Source organism: Mandrillus leucophaeus, unplaced genomic scaffold (genome assembly GCF_000951045.1).
Source record: "Mandrillus leucophaeus isolate KB7577 unplaced genomic scaffold, Mleu.le_1.0 Scaffold102, whole genome shotgun sequence".
NCBI classification, from domain to species: Eukaryota; Metazoa; Chordata; class Mammalia; order Primates; family Cercopithecidae; genus Mandrillus; species Mandrillus leucophaeus.
Window position 1 is genome coordinate 4,666,820 of NW_012098321.1, and position 18,619 is coordinate 4,685,438.

The 18,619-nt window shown below is 34.5% G+C and overlaps 1 protein-coding gene across 3 annotated transcripts in view; it reads left to right on the forward strand.

Annotated features, from left to right (window-relative positions):
* CADM2 (cell adhesion molecule 2) overlaps positions 1–18,619 on the forward strand; it is a 1,174,747-nt gene that overhangs the window by 1,025,137 nt on the left and 130,991 nt on the right. For all 3 annotated transcript variants that reach the window (XM_011976654.1, XM_011976649.1, XM_011976643.1), the window contains one exon: positions 11,699–11,789. In XM_011976654.1, coding sequence (XP_011832044.1) covers positions 11,699–11,789 — 91 coding nt within the window. The remainder of the gene's footprint in view (positions 1–11,698; positions 11,790–18,619) is intronic.

An 18,619-nucleotide genomic window follows, 5' to 3' on the forward strand; every position in this document is an offset into this window, starting at 1 on the left:
TGCACAACGTGCAGGTTTGTTACATATATATACATGTGCCATGTTGGTGTGCTGCACCCATTAACTCATCATTTACATTAGGTATGTCTCCTAATGTTATCCCTCCCCACTGCCCCCTCCCCACAATAGGACCCAGTGTGTGATGCTCCCCTTCCTGTGTCCAAGTGAACAATGTGTCCATTGTTCAATTCCCACTAGCCAACATTTTTTAATACAACACTTTGTTCATTTTTCCTTTGCCTTAAATTCCTTCTTTTCTTTCCCTCTAGAAAATCTCTACCAGATCAAATACTGTGTTTTCTCTGGATTATTTTAAATGCCACTTTTCTAAGTAATCTCTTTTGATTCTGACAAATATGTATAATCTATCCATCTCTGGCAACTCCCATAATACATCATCCAGGTACTATTGTGCCTCCAATTTTGAGTTTGCATTATTTTGTACTTTGTACGATTTATCTAATTTATTAGGACTGTATTCCTAGAGGTTGCTGTTTTTGCAGATGTGTAACCCTTGTATAATAGTGGTACTGTGTCTTGTATGCACGGTGATTTAGAAATATTTTTCAAATAAATGAATGATTGCCACAAAAGCATTCACTAACATCAAAAGAAATTTAACACACCATTGAAGAAAAAGTACCTGATAATTTTCAGCATTAAGAAACGCAAGTTAAATGGAAAGTGAGACTTTTACTACAGAATTACAAACGGGAAAAATGAACTAAACATCTTAGAAAAAACACAATTGTACCCAGAAAAAATGAGTATGAGATAGTGCTGGAACGGAAAGAGTCCTGTTAACACTTGGTATGCTAACCCCGCTGCTCCTATTGAGTGGTAGAATTTGAGGTGTGGACTGAGTTTGATTTACAGCTTTTCATTTCAGGAGAGTATCACAATGGCCTCATTCAGAGTATTAAGCATTTACTTCCTTTCAGGAGTAAGCAATGATGTGAGAGAACATAAGCCATCCATATCAGTGCACACAGCGCCACAGTTCTCTAGTAGCTCCCAATCTGTTGTAACAAAGAAGATAGAGATAGATAGATAAATAGACAGACAAATGTAAAGAAAATAGGCTGGGCACGGTGGCTCACGCCTGTAATCCCAGCACTTTGGGTGGCCAAGGTGGGCGGATCACGAGGTCAAGAGATGGAGACCATCCTGGCCAAGATGGTGAAACCCTGTCTCTATTAAAAATGCAAAAAATTAGCCGGGCGAGGTGGCGGCGCCTGTGGTCCCAGCTACTGGGGAGGCTGAGGCAGGAGAATGGCGGGAACCCGGGAGGCGGAGCTTGCAGTGAACCGAGATCCGGCCACTGCACCCCAGCCTGGGCGACACAGTGAGACTCTTTCTCAAAAATAAATAAATAAATAGAAAATAGATAATGAATAAAGTAAATGTAAATATTTTAAAGAAAAGTATGATTGACATTTTGGGCAGGAGAATTCTGTTTGGTTTTTGGGGGGCTGGTGGGGGGCTGTGCTGTGCACTGCGGGATGGTTAGCAGCACTCCTGGCCTCTGCTCATTAGATGTTAATTGCTATTCTCCGTTCCTCTAACAAGCAAAAATGTCTTCAGACATTTTCAAATATACTTAGGGGATGAAATTGTCCTCACATGAGAACCACTATTTTGAAGTAAAATAAAAGTGACTTCACAATAGTGAGTTAGTGCATAGTTTTCTTTAGGATTAATGTTAAGTACCAAGAGATCTTTAGATGAGTGTTACATAAATTTAGTTTGGAAACCCTTATGTAATAATATTTAAATAAGGCAAAGATTCACAAATCTTTCATCTGCAAGACACTTTAAAATTTCTAAATTTCCTTAGTACAAATTTGCTATCATGAGTTTTTTTTATATTATGTATGGATGAGAAGAGTTTGTGAATAAGAAGAACCTGTTTTTATAAATGAGACAGTGGGTGTATTTTAAAAGAATATATCTATCTGTCAATGAGGAAAACGATGTGTGAGAGAGATATAAGAGTGTACACAATATGCAGATCATATAGAGCCAAAGTCTTGGACTGGGTGCTAATTTAACCAGATAGAGAAAGAGTTAATTTTGATGACTTTAACAGAACATAGTATGAAAAACATCAATTGCTAGTGTAGTCTAAGAGAGACTAGAAAACACAAACTCACTGAAATGTGGTTAACATTGGAGAAAAAGAGTCAAACAAATGTATCAGTGTTAACTTCACTCCTCAGAGCATGTTTCGTATACTGTACAATGAGAGCAACAGAATTTTCCGTATGCTGTGTAAGAGTTCGATGAGCCAATGCATACAGAGCAATTACATCAATGCATATTATTTACCAAGTATTTGATTATTGTTTGCTATTCTTAGAAGATAGTTGTGACAAGTAAATTTGATTTTCTAACAAATTTAACCACCAGTTGGAAAATATATTTCAAAAGACCATTATTCATTTATTTATTTATTCAACAATTACTTAATTGAGGTCCAGTAGTTATTCTAGGACATGAGGATAAGTCAGTGTACAAGATAAAGATGATCTCTGCTTTGATAAGCATGCATTCCTAAGAATATGCCAAATACTCAGTAACACCGTTTGAGACTAATACCTAATCTTGAGGTATTGCAATGTGAATGTCACAATGTAAAATATTATAAGGTTACAATGTTACGATTCTAATGAAACAATGGATAGAAATGGGTACTAGCACTCTTTCTTAGAAACTATGTAAGTGCTTGTCAACTGAATGAATGAGAGTACTCACAGGAACTAATTTTGTGAACAAGTAAAATTATCAATATTATAATTTTCTTTCAACCAAAGACTGTAATATGAGCAATGCAGATGACTGCTACTTTGTGTTATAACCCACCATATTTCTTCACTCACTACACTATGCAATATAGGATGGTGCAGTGGTCTTTGGTTGTTTCTTTTAGCACTTTAGTCATTATCCGTAACAGGTTAAATGTTACTTTTATATGACCTTAAATTCCTATTATACTTATTCAGTTACAAAAGAAATAAGGTGCTTTTTTTTTTTTTCCTGATAAAACATTTGATTCAAACCTTCTTTTTATTCATCTACAAAATCTAGTGATGGATAAATGTTGTTAAACCAATGACACAAAAGACTTTAAAAGCTTGTGCTTTTAAGATTGTCCATTAGGTGGTTTAATAGATGCTTCATCACAGGTCTTTTCTCTTTTAAAATCCTTGCTAAGGATATAGAAAATCCATTCTGCTGGATCAATATCTTTACTTTGATTCAAATCCTCAGTCATTCAAATGGAACATGAGGTATCCTTACTTCCCAAGTTCATAAAACCTTTAAATATTTGTTTAAAGTTTTTTTTTTTTTTTTTTTTTTTTTGAGATAAAGTATCGCCCTGTCGCCAGGCTGGAGTGCAATGGCATGATCTTGATCTCAGCTCACTGCAACCTCCGTCTCCCGGGTTCAAGTGATTCTCCTGCCTCAGTCTCTTGAGTAGCTGGAACTACAGGCTCATGCCATCATGCCCAGCTAGGTTTTGTATTTTCAGTAGAGACAGGGTTTCACTGTGTTGGCCAGGATAGTCTTGATCTCCTGACCTCATGATCCGTCCACCTCGGCCTCTGAAAGTGCTCGGGTTGATTACAGGGGTGAGCCACCGCCCCGGGCAAAAGAAGAAAAACCGTTTGTCCATAAATCTAGCTCTTGAAAGTCATTGTGTTTGTTCCTAAATGAGCCCCAGAATATGTCAGACAAAAGTAAAAAAAAAAAAAAAAAAAAGGAAAACTGTGGGGGTTTCCACATTTAAACATTGTATAGATGTTCGAAGAAAATTTTTTGTTTCTCCAAAAGTCTTAGAGCATTTTGCTTTTAAAATATCTGTGTATTTTAGTTGGATACTTTCAAGTACTGAAAAATTATTTGTGAATGATTGAATATATGCCTGTCTTTATACACTTGTGCAAAACTTCCACAGTTTTTTGCATTTTGAAGAAAACCTGTATTTATTTACACAACACTCAAAGAACTCTTACAATTTGCTAAGCATAAGATATAAAGACACACAATTGAGTAAGTTAATATATCAGATTTTGAGTGCTCAAAATGTGAATATATTATAAATATATATTATATACATTCATGGATATTTAATAAATACAATGTTGAAAGACCTGACTTTTTTTGAAAGGCATTTTAAAACAGCATGAAAATTGCTAGTTTGCAAAAAATATCCGAGTTTAATATGTAGGACAAAACTGGAATAAATAAATAGCAGTCATATTAATGCATTTTTTCTAACCCCCTTTTAAACTATTACTAATTGGTACAACATAATACATTAGATCAGTAAATTAAAAACAGAACATCATACACATCTCCAGTGTACTGAACCAGAGGAGTCATTGTGTTCTGTGAAATCGCAGAGCAGCGTTAAATGTGACCCACATTGCTTCTATAGAGGAAAACAGAGGATTTATTTTCACAGTCAGGCTGGAATTACTATTTAAGTAAAATCTGGTTTAGAAAATATTCCCAATTTCAATCCTTTGAAATATGTTTAAAATGAAAAACTATGAACCAGAAGAAAATCTATAATTATGAAACATATTCACAGAAAAAAAAACAAAAACAAAATAATACAAACTTTTTTCCTAAATCTTAGTAGATAACTTGGCAAAGGCATGCAAGGAAAAGTTTGGATGATGCAGTAGTGACTACATTACTATTCATATCTGGGTCAGTAAAAAGCAGAGTAACACAGTAAGTGCATAAAAAACCATTTACATGTAATCTATTGTGCATTGTGCCATTCCTGACAAAGAATCTATTCATTCTGATATGTAACAAAGTAAATAATAGAGAGAAATATGTTTACATGGGAGTCTCACACATTAAAATAAATAGTTTGCCGACATCCTGGAAAGTGAAGACTGTCAAAATTAACTCAGTTTTTGAGACGACTACTTTTCTGTTCTTTGGTTAGCTAACAAAGTATGGTAGTTCTAAACTCATTTACAAGTATTATTTCTAGAATATCATTGATATCTTACTAAAATGTTTTTAGAATAACATTGCTTAATCAACTCTCTCATGTACAATAAACTGTCTGATGAAAATAAATAGAAAGAATGCCAGAGATCTTTATCAAAGCCAAAATTACTTCCTGCTATTAAAAACAATTATTCGAGAGTCAAGTTTAAGATAATAACACCATTACTGTAGTACTTGTGGTTAATAAAAAGGTATTTGGTGACTATTCTAAAATGGCATGTTTAAAGAGGAATAATTTATATCCTAGAAATACGAGCTAGCTTTGGCTGAATAATTAAATAAATGTCTTCACAATTGAGAACTACCTCTGCCAAAATCAGGTGAGTAAAAAATAGTTTACACATGTGGTATTTGCATTAAAAAGAAATTGGCATTTTTATCAACATAGAAAATTGTTACCTAATGATATCCAATGCAGATTATTTGTAACAGAGAGTGTGCAATATCCATTTAAGAAAATTTTTCTTTTTTAAAAACTTTCTGTGGGTACATAATTGGTGTATATATTTATGGGGTCCATGAGATGTTTTGATACAGGTATGCAATGTGAAATAAGCACACCATGGAGAATGGGTTATCTATCCCCTCAAGCATTTATTCTTTGAGTTACAAACAGTCCAATTACCTTCTGTAACTTATTTTAAAATGTATAATTCAATTATTATTGACTATAGACACTTCATTGTGCTATCAAATAGTAGGTCTAGTTCATTCTTTCTAATTTTCTTCTTGTACTCATTAACCATTCCTACCTCCCTCTCAAACCCCCAGTATCTTTCTGAGCCTTTGGTAACCATCCTTCTACTCTCTATGATTATGAGTTGAATTGATTTGATTTTTATATCCCAGAAATAAGTGAGAACATGTGATGTTTGTGTTTCTGTGCATCGCTTATTTCACAAAACAAAATGATCTCCAGTTGCATCCATTTTGTTAAAAATGACTGGATCTCATTCTTTTTATGGTTGAATAGTATTCCACATTAACTATGAACTAAGATTAAAAGTTAATCTAAGGTTTGCAACTTAAATATTTTAGATTAATTATATGTTAATTAATTGATATATTAATTAATAACTATTACTTAATAATTAAATATTAATTAAAATTTAATATTAATTATAATGTGAATCTTGTTAGTCTACATTCTAAACATCAGGCACCAATAAATTTCAATTAAGCATTTAAAAATATTTTAGAATCGTATAATATGATGATGAGAAGATATAGCGGAAATTGTATTACTGGCCATGAATGGCAGCTCACACCTGTAATCCCAGCACTTTTCGAGGCCAGGGGGGGAGGATCATGTGAGTCCAGGAGTTTGAGACCAGCCTGGGCAACACAGTGAGACTCCATCTCTTCAAAAATGGGAGAAAGAAAGAAAGAGAGAGAGCGAGAGAAAGAAAGAAAGAAAGAAAGAGAGAGAGCGAGAGAAAGAAAGAAAGAAAGAGAGAGAGCGAGAGAAAGAAAGAAAGAAAGAAAGAGAGAAAAAGAAAGAGAGAGAGAAAGAAAGAAAATTAGCCAGGCATGGTGGAGCACACCTATAGTCCCAGCTACTTACTAGGCTGAGGCTGGAGGATTGCTCATGTGAGCCCAGGAGGCCGAGGCTGTGGTGAGCTGTGATCACACCACTGCACTCCAGGCTAGGGGACAGAGTGAGACCTTGTCTAACAAAAAAGAAAAGAAAAAGAATATTACTTCCACTCATTTAATAATTATTTATTAAGCACACGCTTTTTTAAAACACTATGCAAGACATGGAGGATATATCAATGACTTTTAGAAAGAACATTACACAAGGGTGAAAAAAGGAACATGCAGCAGTGGTATCTGATCAGATTTGAAGGTAATGAATGATTGCGCTTAGCAAATGGCATTTGAATTAAGATTTTTAAAACATGTAAGAATTAAATAAGCAAGGAATCTCTCCAAAATGGAGCATTTCTGATAATTTGTATGAAGGCAAAATGAAACACAGTCATTAAAGAACTTGATAAAAATAAAATTGCCTGGAATTCAAATAACAAAACAGAATATTAGAAGACAAGAACGTAAAGGATAGAGGTTATGCAGGACTTAAATGGTTTAATAATTTTTAAGAGAAACGACTATGAAAGGTTTTAATTAGTAAGTTGATGTGACCAGATTTATGTTTTGAGAAGAGAGTTTTGTTTAGTTGTAAGAGTAAGATTTAAAGGGTGAAAATTTTGACACAAAGGAGATCATTTACTATTTTGGCAAACTAGATTAAAATAGTGGCTATGGAACTATGAAAAAATAGTGAATAAATTTGAAAATTATTTAGAAGATAGATTAACAAGAGTTGAGGGGTAATTGATTATAGAGAAAACAAGGAAACAGTAGGTATTTGGTATATGTCACTGCATGGATGCTAGTCGTATCTATAGAGTTAGAGATCTATGAAGGAGAAACATGGGGGGGGAAGATTGGAGACGGAGTTCGTTTTGAATACATCAAATGTGCCAGGCCTTTTAGATATCCAAGTGAACATGCCACATAGGCATTGCACGTAAATAAGCTTGCGAAGCAGAGCAGAGCTAGGACACAAATCCATGAGTGACTGGTAAGTACATGGAAACTAAAGATATGAGTGAGGCTTAAAAGGCCTAGAGAAAATCATGAGAGAACAGAATTTGAATCCCATTCACCCTGATCTTAAACATTTACAGGCTACATAGAAAAATACCACCCAACAGAATTTGAGACAGTGTAGCCAGGGACCTGAGAGTTGAACCAGGAGTAGGCGTGTGGCAGGGAGGGGGTTGAGGAGCAGATGAGGCATAGGTATTCGTCAAGGAAATCTAGGGAAGACAATTTTTCAAATCTCCTTTTTAAAATTATCTTTACATAAATTCCTTTTTTGGTTTCCTTATTTATTTGGAAAGATAAGTCTTAGAAACAGGAACTAATCAAACACTTGGAATAATTTTGAAGTCAAATAAATGAATACTGTCTTACATCTCTTGATTTTTAGTAACTTAGAGTTTATTTAGGTTATTCCTGAGAGTTTTACGGAAATGTGTGCTAAGTTTAATATTACCTGCTTTGGCGTTTGCTTGTGACGGAAATTCTGTGTGCCAGATCTAAAGGGAATGCTGACTCATGCTTCAAGGGAACATTTGTCACACATATTCTCGCCTCTCCTGTACTGCTCGAACTAAACAGGCAGAGCAAAGCCACATTTTGCCTTCCTCTTTTCTCACAGCTGCCTGCCACCGTGTAATTTACCTTACTGAAGCAGATCCGGATGGCGGCCTTCCATTTCCCTTTGGCACGTACTATTTTTGTGTACTGACAAGGGCAAAAGTGCCTGGGAAACACCACCTCCTCCTCACCAACCTCCCCCACCCCCACCCCCGTGAGCGGTCCTCAACCAAAGACGACAAATATTCCATAAACAGTCCCGTCTCTTGCCCATCAAGTAAGGTAACTCAGAGTCATGTCTTCCACTCACTCTCAGTTCCACCGTGGAACTGAACTCAATTTGCTTTGCTCACAGGGTAGTCTGGTCAATAACACAGGCTTCATTTACTTCCTTCCCTTCCTGTCTCACTTCTCAGAGCTTCCTGAGATGACCACCTGGCCCATTTCCCGCTCAATGAAAGACAGGCCTCAGGGTCTCTTTGTGAGGACACTGGACACCGTGTTAGGGTTCTCCAGAGACATGGAGCCAATAGGCTGTACATACATATAAAAGGAGATTTATTGTAAGGAATTGTCCATATGATTATGGAGGTGAAATCCCAAGATTTGCAAAGTGAGTCGGCAAAGCTGGAAGACCAAGAGTGCCAATGGCTTAGTTCCACTCTGAGTCTAATGGCCTGAGAACGAAGAGAATTGATGACATGGTTCCAGTCCAAAGGTCTCAGGATCAAGACCCAGAAAGACCCAAAATTTCCATTCTATTCTAAAGGCAGGAAAAAAGTCAGTGTTGCAGTTCAAACGACATTGGGCAGGAAGATTTCTTTTCTACTTGGAGGAGGAGCCACCTTTTTATTTTATTTAGTCCTCCAAGAAATTGGATGAGGCCCTTTCATATCATGGCGTGCCATCTGCTCTACTCAGTCTACCAACTTTAATGTTAATCTCATCCAGAAAACACCCTCGCATTCACACTCAGAATAATGTTTGGTCGAATAGCTGGGTACCCCAAGGCACAGTCAAATTGACACACAAAATTAAACATCACAGACAGCCATGTTAACATAATTCTGTTTCCCAAAATTATACATTTCTGATCTTTCACCTCAAACTTTTTCCATGAAAATTAAACTTTCCTTTATAATATGTCATGGGGAAAATAAATTTTGCTATATGTATATTTAGTTAGAGGTCAAAAGACCATAGAACTCAGTTTGACCAGAACAGTGTGGTTCACACATTAATATTTTCTCTTCTTTTAAAAATGTCCTGCTTCAGAGATGAAATTATATGATTATCCTAGTCAATAACTGATTCCATAGATGTGCTGATAATGGAAAAAATTAATAAAGAATGTTTAAATCTGATATTCAATTTTTTTCTTCTAACAGTAGAAAAAGTATGATGAATATGTATCATATTTCTTCAGATTAATTTTTCTTCCTAAGTCATTTTACACCACAAATATTTACTGTGATGTATTTGAAATGCTTATTTGCAACCAGAATATTATTTTTTATTGTCTTAAATGCATTCTCTTGTTTAAAGAATTGACAGAGAATGCATTTGAAAAGCATACATAATTTTAAAGTATGATATAAACTATTACATTTTATATTATACTTTATTATTCTATATATGAAACATCTAAATAATATTTTCCTTAGATAAGGTAACCCACTTAAAAATTACACAATTGATAGTAACTCATTTGGGTCCAAAATCAAAGAATGTGTCTAATAACAGTGCAGATCAATCTTCTGTTACAGCTAAGAAGGGAAGAGTAAGAATAATTGTGATCTTCCGGAGAGTTCAGAACCTGTTTTGTTTATTGTAGAAAATATGAAGATAAGAGGAGAAGATGATTCCACACTGACTGTTGACCAGACAATGCCAGGACTAGCAAAGTCTCATAAAGAAAGAATGTGTTTTCTGTTCTTGCGATAGTTTGCTGAGAATGATGGTTTCCAGCTTCATCCATGTCCCTACAAAGGACACAAACTCATCCTTTTTTATGGCTGCATAGTATTCCATGGTATATATGTGCCACATTTTCTTAATCCACTGTGTCACTGATGGACATTTGGGTTGATTCCAAGTCTTTGCTATTGTGAATAGTGCCACAATAAACATACATGTGCATGTGTCTTTATAGCAGCATGATTTATAATCCTTTGGGTATATACCCAGTAATGGGATGGCTGGGTCATATGGTACTTCTAGTTCTAGATCCTTGAGGAATCGCCATACTGTTTTCCATAATGGTTGAACTAGTTTACAATCCCACCAACAGTGTAAAAGTGTTCCTATTTCTCCACATCCTCTCCAGCACCTGTTGTTTCCTGACTTTTTAATGATTGCCATTCTAACTGGTGTGAGATGGTATCTCATTGTGGTTTTGATTTGCATTTCTCTGATGGCCAGTGATGATGAGCATTTTTTCATGTGTCTGTGTTCTCACTCATAGGTGAGAACTGAACAATGAGATCACCTGGACTCGGGAAGGGGAACATCATACAACGGGGCCTATCATGGGGAGGGGGGAGGGGGGAGGGATTGCATTGGGAGTTATACCTGATGTAAATAACGAGTTGATGGGTGCTGACAAGTTGATGGGTGCAGCACACCAACGTGGCACAAGTATACATATGTAACAAACCTGCACGTTATGCACATGTACCCTAGAACTTAAAGTATATATAAAAAAAAAGAATGTGTTAATATTATCCCTTTTTTGAGCTTATTTTCCATTTCTTCTATGAAATATGTTATCTTTGTGTTGATTAAGGAATATTGTATGTCATACAAGTTATACATATAAATGTCTGAAAATATTCTTTAATTCTCACTAGGGATGATTTATTGTTAAACGGGAACAAATAATTTTCTAACAAACATGCAGTAGCATATATAACAAATGTTAACTTTTAATAAAATCATCAATGCTATTGGAAGTGACTCACTAGCTGTACTTCAGAGCCAGCCGCATGTACCCAGTGCCGCATCATTGCATTTTGAAAAGATTCTGCATAACGCTTGTGAGACAGTAATTGATCTTGAGTTCATTGTGGGTTCCTTATTGTGAGTCCCTGGTATTCCTGTAACAGTGAAAGTGTTGTTATTCAGATGCACATGAATGCATTCAGCCCATAATAATAGTATTCATAGCCATCTATAAATAGTTTAAGAAACAATTGTATGAAATGCTTGATATTCATCTGAACCACTTTTTGCAATTTCACTTTTAAATTCAGATTTCAGAAAAAATACAACAGTGGTGCTCAGGAGATATTGAGATATTTTTGTTCGCTTTGCATAGACAGGTTGTTAGCTTTTTAAATCACACACCCTATTTTACCAATTCTAAGAAATCCTTTATAAATATACGCAATTATAAATAATATATAAGAAATGCTGAACACACAGCACGATGCACAGTTATTAAATATCTAGTTTTGTATGTGTTTAATCACCCTTCTTAATATTCTTTTGTTTCTAGATACACCGTCAGTTAAGATTATACCATCGACTCCTTTTCCACAAGAAGGACAGCCTTTAATTTTGACTTGTGAATCCAAAGGAAAACCACTGTAAGTGAGTTAATGAGCAATAAAGCTTTTTACTTTTTTCTTTTATCTTGCTTTGATTACAGGCTTTAACGGCAGAAATCCACAGTTTTTGTCGTTTCTTGGTGGGCAAAGTGATCTCTAGAACAGAAAACCCCATGAACCATGTCTTCATTAATGTCTATGGAAGTTTGGTTTTTACTTTGTCATCTAGTGAAGTTTCTGGGAAGATATCCAGATGGTATTTCTTTTTTATTTTTTCCAGTAAGATATTTAAACCTGAATGGAGTGTATCAGTCACTGTTTATATCGTCAGACTCTAAAAGCTGCCCATTGCTGAACTTAGTTCTCCCATGGAAAATTTAGAAAATACCGAAGCATCCCCAAAATATGTCCAGGTTTTAAAGTTACATGGAGAATTATTTTCATAAAAGGCAAATCAAATCTATGTTTCTTATGAAACACCCAATGAAACAAGTAATGGGTCACAAACTCAATGTGCTTAATTGTAAATTTCATTATTAGAATATAGGCACGTCAATGTGATAATGTCACTTCAACTCTAAAACTTCACCTTTTGAAATTTGTGTTTATAAATAGCGAGTCAAAGAATACCAATTATTAAGCAGAACTTACATATGGATATTTAAATATGGATTATTTAAATTCTATTTGAAAGCAATATGATCATTCTAATATAGGAACACTCTAGGCCTAGCTTTATGGAATTTACTTGATTTTTTAGAAGATTCCAATTTATTTGAGTTCTGTTTAAATTTTAATAGAAGGAATTAAGTTGTTGTTTGTATATAACTATATGAGATTGCTTCTGGAAAATCAGGTCAAATTACTAAAAATTTGCCTCCAATAACATTTATATTATTTAAGTATAAGTTTCATGTTGTCCCATCAGGAATTTTTCTAAAAGAATTGTACGATAGATGCCTGACATTTTAACTTCATCAAATGTATGTATTATATTTTTTACCATATTAATAAAACCATGCCCTCTTTACCACAGTTTTGATATTTTTAAACTGTTCTCTCTTCTAGTAATTATTTTGTAGACATTGTTTTTGCTCTTCTTTCCTTCAGATTTATCCAAAAGTACGTTTGTATACATTTGGATTATGTGCACAATTTATGCAATTAAATGAGGTGAAGTTAGGGAACATGCTTTATAGAATGCTTGAAAATAAATGAATGCCTGCTCTAGTAGCATCCGATTGTCTTACAATCATTCTTTGATTCCATATCTACTTCCAACTGTAGAAACATTATTTTACTTATGGAAATCATTAGACTTTACGTTTTATATGATTAAATATTTAAGAGTTTATATCACTCATCTAAGATATGGTTGAATGAATGTGTCTTCTTTTAATCTCTTTTCAGTTACTTAGAAATAATCTTGGATGTGTAATAATCCTCTGCACTGCAGATGAATGAAAAGCACAACATTTCTCATTTATTTTATTTAAGAATACAAATTTCAAGAGACTTATAAAATGGAAAATATTACCTTTTGTCAGAAGTTTCCTGATTACTATCATTTTGCAACAGAGAAAGGAAATAAGAAAGGCTTCCTATTTTACAGAAGAGAAAACTAAGGCTTAACTAAAGTTTTAACTAAATTTTCCTATTAATCTGGATTTAAAATGAGTGAGTGAGAATTTGAATTCAGTTCAGTCTTGCCCAAAGCCTTCACTCTTTCAATTACGTGCTGCTACTTCAATTGCTAAATGTAAATTTCCATTTATTCTAGCTAAAGTTACTTTTGAAAAACTAGAATGGGACTGACAATGATTTTTACCACTGAAGTTGAGCCCGAAGATGCTTTAGGGCGGTGAACCGGCTAGTTTCATGATATATTTCACTGTTGCCATCCTCCTTTATTAGGCTTTCTTCTATATTTATATTATTTCTGGAAACTTGTCGAATTTCTACCAAACTAATCATTTCTGGCATGGGTTCATAACCACATAAAAATCTGTAATTTAATATAGTAGCTTTTGGCAAATAACTCATAAGCTCTACAACGTCTTCAAAGTAAAGTAGTCATGATATGTTGCCTTCATCTTCATAGATCCCGATGTTATATTTTGTATGCTATGGTCCACAAGTAAATATGTATTAACTGATTTCTTGTATTATATTCTCATTCACAACATTTCCTTTATCATATTTCCTTGCAGACTGTCAGGACATTAGCATTAAAGTTAGAATCAACTTCTTTGATGGCTTTTTTCATTTGGACTGTTGCTTTTTCTTCATTCTTCATAATCATCTTAAATAAACTTCTCTATATTGTTACAGCACCTATCTTCTCCATTAGAGGAAGGCACTGATCCTCTAAAAACAGTCTCATTTTTAGCCTTTCTGTAGTTTGTATACTATTTCCAACAGTGCCAGATGAGGCAGAGAGGACAAAAACCAAGAGAAGTCTGAAATAATTGGATTTTCCCAGAAGGAAATCTTACCGATCATAAAGAAAAGTCTTACTAGAACAAAACGAACAGGATGCAAATTGAAATGGTTTAATCAGGGAGTTAGTAGGTTGTAGGGAACTGAAGATAGTCACTAAAGGAAAGACTATCAACTTGAAAAAATGAATCAAAAAGTGGAAGGGGGATAAGAAAAATGTTGTCAAACACATCTTAAAACATAGCAATAATAACACATATAATGGGGAGTATTGCATATTTTAAAATAGCAACAAAAGAGTGGGAGTTGAAATGAAATGTGTGATATACTCAATCAGCAGTTTAGAATGACCCGTTTCGCTCAGGTAATCACTGTCAAAGTTCTACTCCATTACTTTGCAACTATTGTACCTGTATCTTCATTTTGTTATTTAAGAACCACTGAGAAGCAACACTAGCTTAGCCTTTGAGTGAGGCCCCAAGCACTTAATATATATCATCTTTATCATTTACCTGACCCACCTCCCATTAGCAGGTGAAAATCAGGAATGAATAGTGGCTATATGATTTCTTTATATCTTGTAGCTGTCTTCAATAATGCATTTAATTTGTGGTCAAAACTTCATTGTTTCTTAAAACGTATTTGACTAATGTGTTTTGAAGAATAAGTTATTCACAATAATTAGGTTTATTAGTAGTAGGCAAAATCACACTACTATCTTTTGTGTAAATCACAACATCATGGCATGGCTCAAGTTGCACTGAGGCTGGTGTTCCGAACCTGCCCTTCTTTATGCTAATGTTGTTTTCCTTGTTCTAAATGTGAGGGCCCCAGTGACTGTTTATGAACAATCATGCCTTATTCGCCTGCTTTGGACTGAAGCCTTTTGCCATTTTCCTGTGAAACAGCTGCATAACTTGGGCCAGGACCAAATTGTTCCACTTGACACTACTATAGAAGCTTTCTATTCTTTCCTTAAAAGAGAGATTACTGTACATGTCTGTCCATTGTTTTAATTTTAGTTTAAAGTGCGGACCAAGCTATTGCCAGCCACTTTTCTTTCAAGTCCCCAGAGTTATTGCAACCCTCTTCTTTCGTTGGCTGAATTCCCAGACAACTTTCAGGCAGTAGCATTATCCATTTACAAAAGTAAAGGAAAACACACACACACACACACACACACACACACACACACACCATGAAACCTTAATATTACATTCAAGTCATGACCTTAAATGGTATGAGGTTGCCCCCAACATGCTGTAACTAATGAGTCATCATTCATTTTAATCAAATGTGCAATGCTTTTTAAATTCACCTCCAAAAAAGCGATGTGACATTTTCAGTGAGATAAATATATATTTGGCATCCATTCTGTAAAAGAAAGTAATTATGGTATTGATAAATTTTTCTATATATCCAGCACAATGTTTTATGTTGTACTTACTATTTTACTTTCGGGTAACCACAATTTTTCTTTTGTTTTTGCCATAAATCTAGTATGCATAATTGCACAGCACATAACATTCCAATTCTATAAAAGAAGAAAGAATTTAATCCTTAGGAAGACAGATCACATACTATATAGCAACTAGTGAGGTATTTTAGAGAAATAATTACACACCTATTTTTGAAATGATCAAGAATGAAAGAACTCTGATATGTATATATTAATGTAATTTTCTATTAGCATAATAGAGAATTTTAAACAAACAAAAAATAGACAAAAGGCTGGGTGCTCACACTTGTAATCCCAGCACTTTGGGAGGTCAAGGCAGGAGAATCCTCTGAGGTCAGGAGTTCAAGACCAGCCTGGGCAATATGGTGAAACTCCGTCTCTACTAAAAATCCAAAAAAAAAAAAAAAAAAAAAAGGCTGGGCATGGGTGGTCGGTGCCTGTAATCCCAGCTACTGGGGAGGCTGAGCAAGGAGAATCTCTCTAACCTAGGAGGTGGAGGTTGCAGTGAGCCGAGATCACGCCATTGCACTCCAGACTGGCCAACAAGAGCAAAACTCCATCCAAAAAAAAAAAAAAGACAAAAAATTAAAGCAGAACAGTTTTATACAAAGTCAATTTTCTTAGCCTAAGATGTACCTTTTTACAAGTCACAGGTTATTGGCTAATCATTATACAGGCCAATTACCATCAGACGAAATGACAAAATAAACCAGGAATTAAAGAAAGCAAGTTATCATCAGGAGTGAAATGTTGTTTACCAAAATAAGATGAAATATGTATTTTAAAATAGTATTAAACTATAATAGCAATTTTACATTATTTGACCTAATATATAGTAGTTGTTATTACAGAATATTTACCTCTCTCTTGCTATATAGAAAATCTCTAATTAATCATTGAGACCTGTATGTTATTTTCAAATAGGATGCCTAAGCTGTCATGCTTTGAGGCACAGAATGTTTTGGGGTATTGTAGAAAGAGAATGAGGACCTGGGTTTAAATTATAAATCTTTGGATATCCATGGCCTGAGTAGTCCTGAACAAATCACTTAACCACACCAAGTATTTTATTTTCTTCCTTTTTTTTAAATTGATGAACTTTATTTTTAGAGCAGTTTTAGGTTCACAGCAAAATTGAGTGGAAAGTACAGAGATTTCTCCTATACCCTCTGCCCTCACCCACTCACAGCCTTCCTCAGTATTGACATTCCATACCAAAATTTTACATTTGTTATAATCAATGTACCTACACTGACTCATCATTATGACACCAAAGTCCAATGTTTACATTAGGATTCACTCTTACACATCTAGTAGTTTTATCTCTAAAATGAAGAACACAAAATTTAGCAAACAGGTGGTTTTAATAATGACAGCGTATATGAAATATCAGCCTCCAAGTAATTGTATAATACATCATGACAATGAGGATGATAAATTATTATTTGATCAAGGAAATACATACAGTGTATCTCAGCAAGTTTCCAACTCAGAGGTCTTAATTATATATTTAATACACATGCTAATATTAGGCTATTATGGCAGTTCTGACAACTGAGTTATCATCTCACATACATTCTCAGGCAATGGAATCCAAGATTTCAGGCAAAATAAATACATTTCAGGACAATGGGTCTGTATTTTCAAAAGCATATTTAAACAGCAAAAGAACCCAGACTGAAATCATGACAAAACTGATATAGCAAGTTGGATATTTTATTTGAAGTTAAATAATAATAGTAATAAATTAGAGAGAAGAGAGGCAGTGTCATGAACCTCAGTTGGCGTAAAATCCAAAATAGTTAAAATGAGACACTGGAAAATCCTGAGCCACAGGAAAAGCCCCTTCACTAATTTACCTTAATTTTAAGGTAACACAAGTTTAGATCAATTTGCAAGGAAGAGAAATAATTAAGATTGAGTTTTAGTTTGATACATCTGGGAAAGGCTACACCCTGAAGCAGTTTTATTGGGATAAAAGGGACTAAGTGGTTAGCAAGCTTTGACAAAGAACAAATGCAGATCTGGAAGGCCTTCAGCAACCCCAACTAAGTAGATGGTTTGGCTCAGGAGTGGTGAGGAATCCAGGGTCAAAGATTTATAAGACCTTGTTTTGGCATAGTTTTTCATAATTTTCTCTCACGCATAATTGTTTAATTTAAATCACACAACTATTATGTTGTAAAAGGTTTACAAAGACTGTTGTAATCATTTCAATTTTTTTAGATGAGGAAAAATGAGCTTTGTTCAAGTTATATGATCTTGAACACAGCTGACAAATGGTAGAACTGGGATTACAAGCAAGTTTTCCTTTTATAGTAACAACAATGATGGTTGTATTTTTTTGTTTACCCAGTGATTTTTAGCATTGATTTTTTTTTCACAATAATTCAATAATATTGGGAAGCATTGAAGACTTCTTCTAAACTGCTAGGATAGTCCATATTTCAATCAAATAGTTGTTAGAAAAATACCAGTTATGTAAGCTCAAAGCTTTGTTAGCATATCTAAATATTATTTAAAGAGTTTCTAAACAGACCTAAATATACCTATAGTTTCTGCCCAGATTTTATAATGAGACCAATAATTGTTCAATTCTATTATATATATATGTATATATATATTTTAAAAATAGATTATATTGTATTCTTTTTATTTTAAAGTATACTTTAAGTTCTAGGGTACATGTGCACAGCATGCAGGTTTGTTACATATATATACATGTGCCATGTTGGTGTGCTGCACCTATTAACTCGTCATTTACTTTAGGTATCTCTCCTAATGCTATCCCTCCCCACTCCTCCCACCCCACGACAGGCCCCAGTGTGTGATGTTCCCTTTCCTGTGTCCAGGTGTTCTCATTGTTCAATTCCCATCTATGACTGAGAACATAGGATGTTTGGTTTTTTGTCCTTGCGATCATTTGCCGAGAATGATGGTTTCCAGCTTCATCCATGTCCCTACAAAGGAC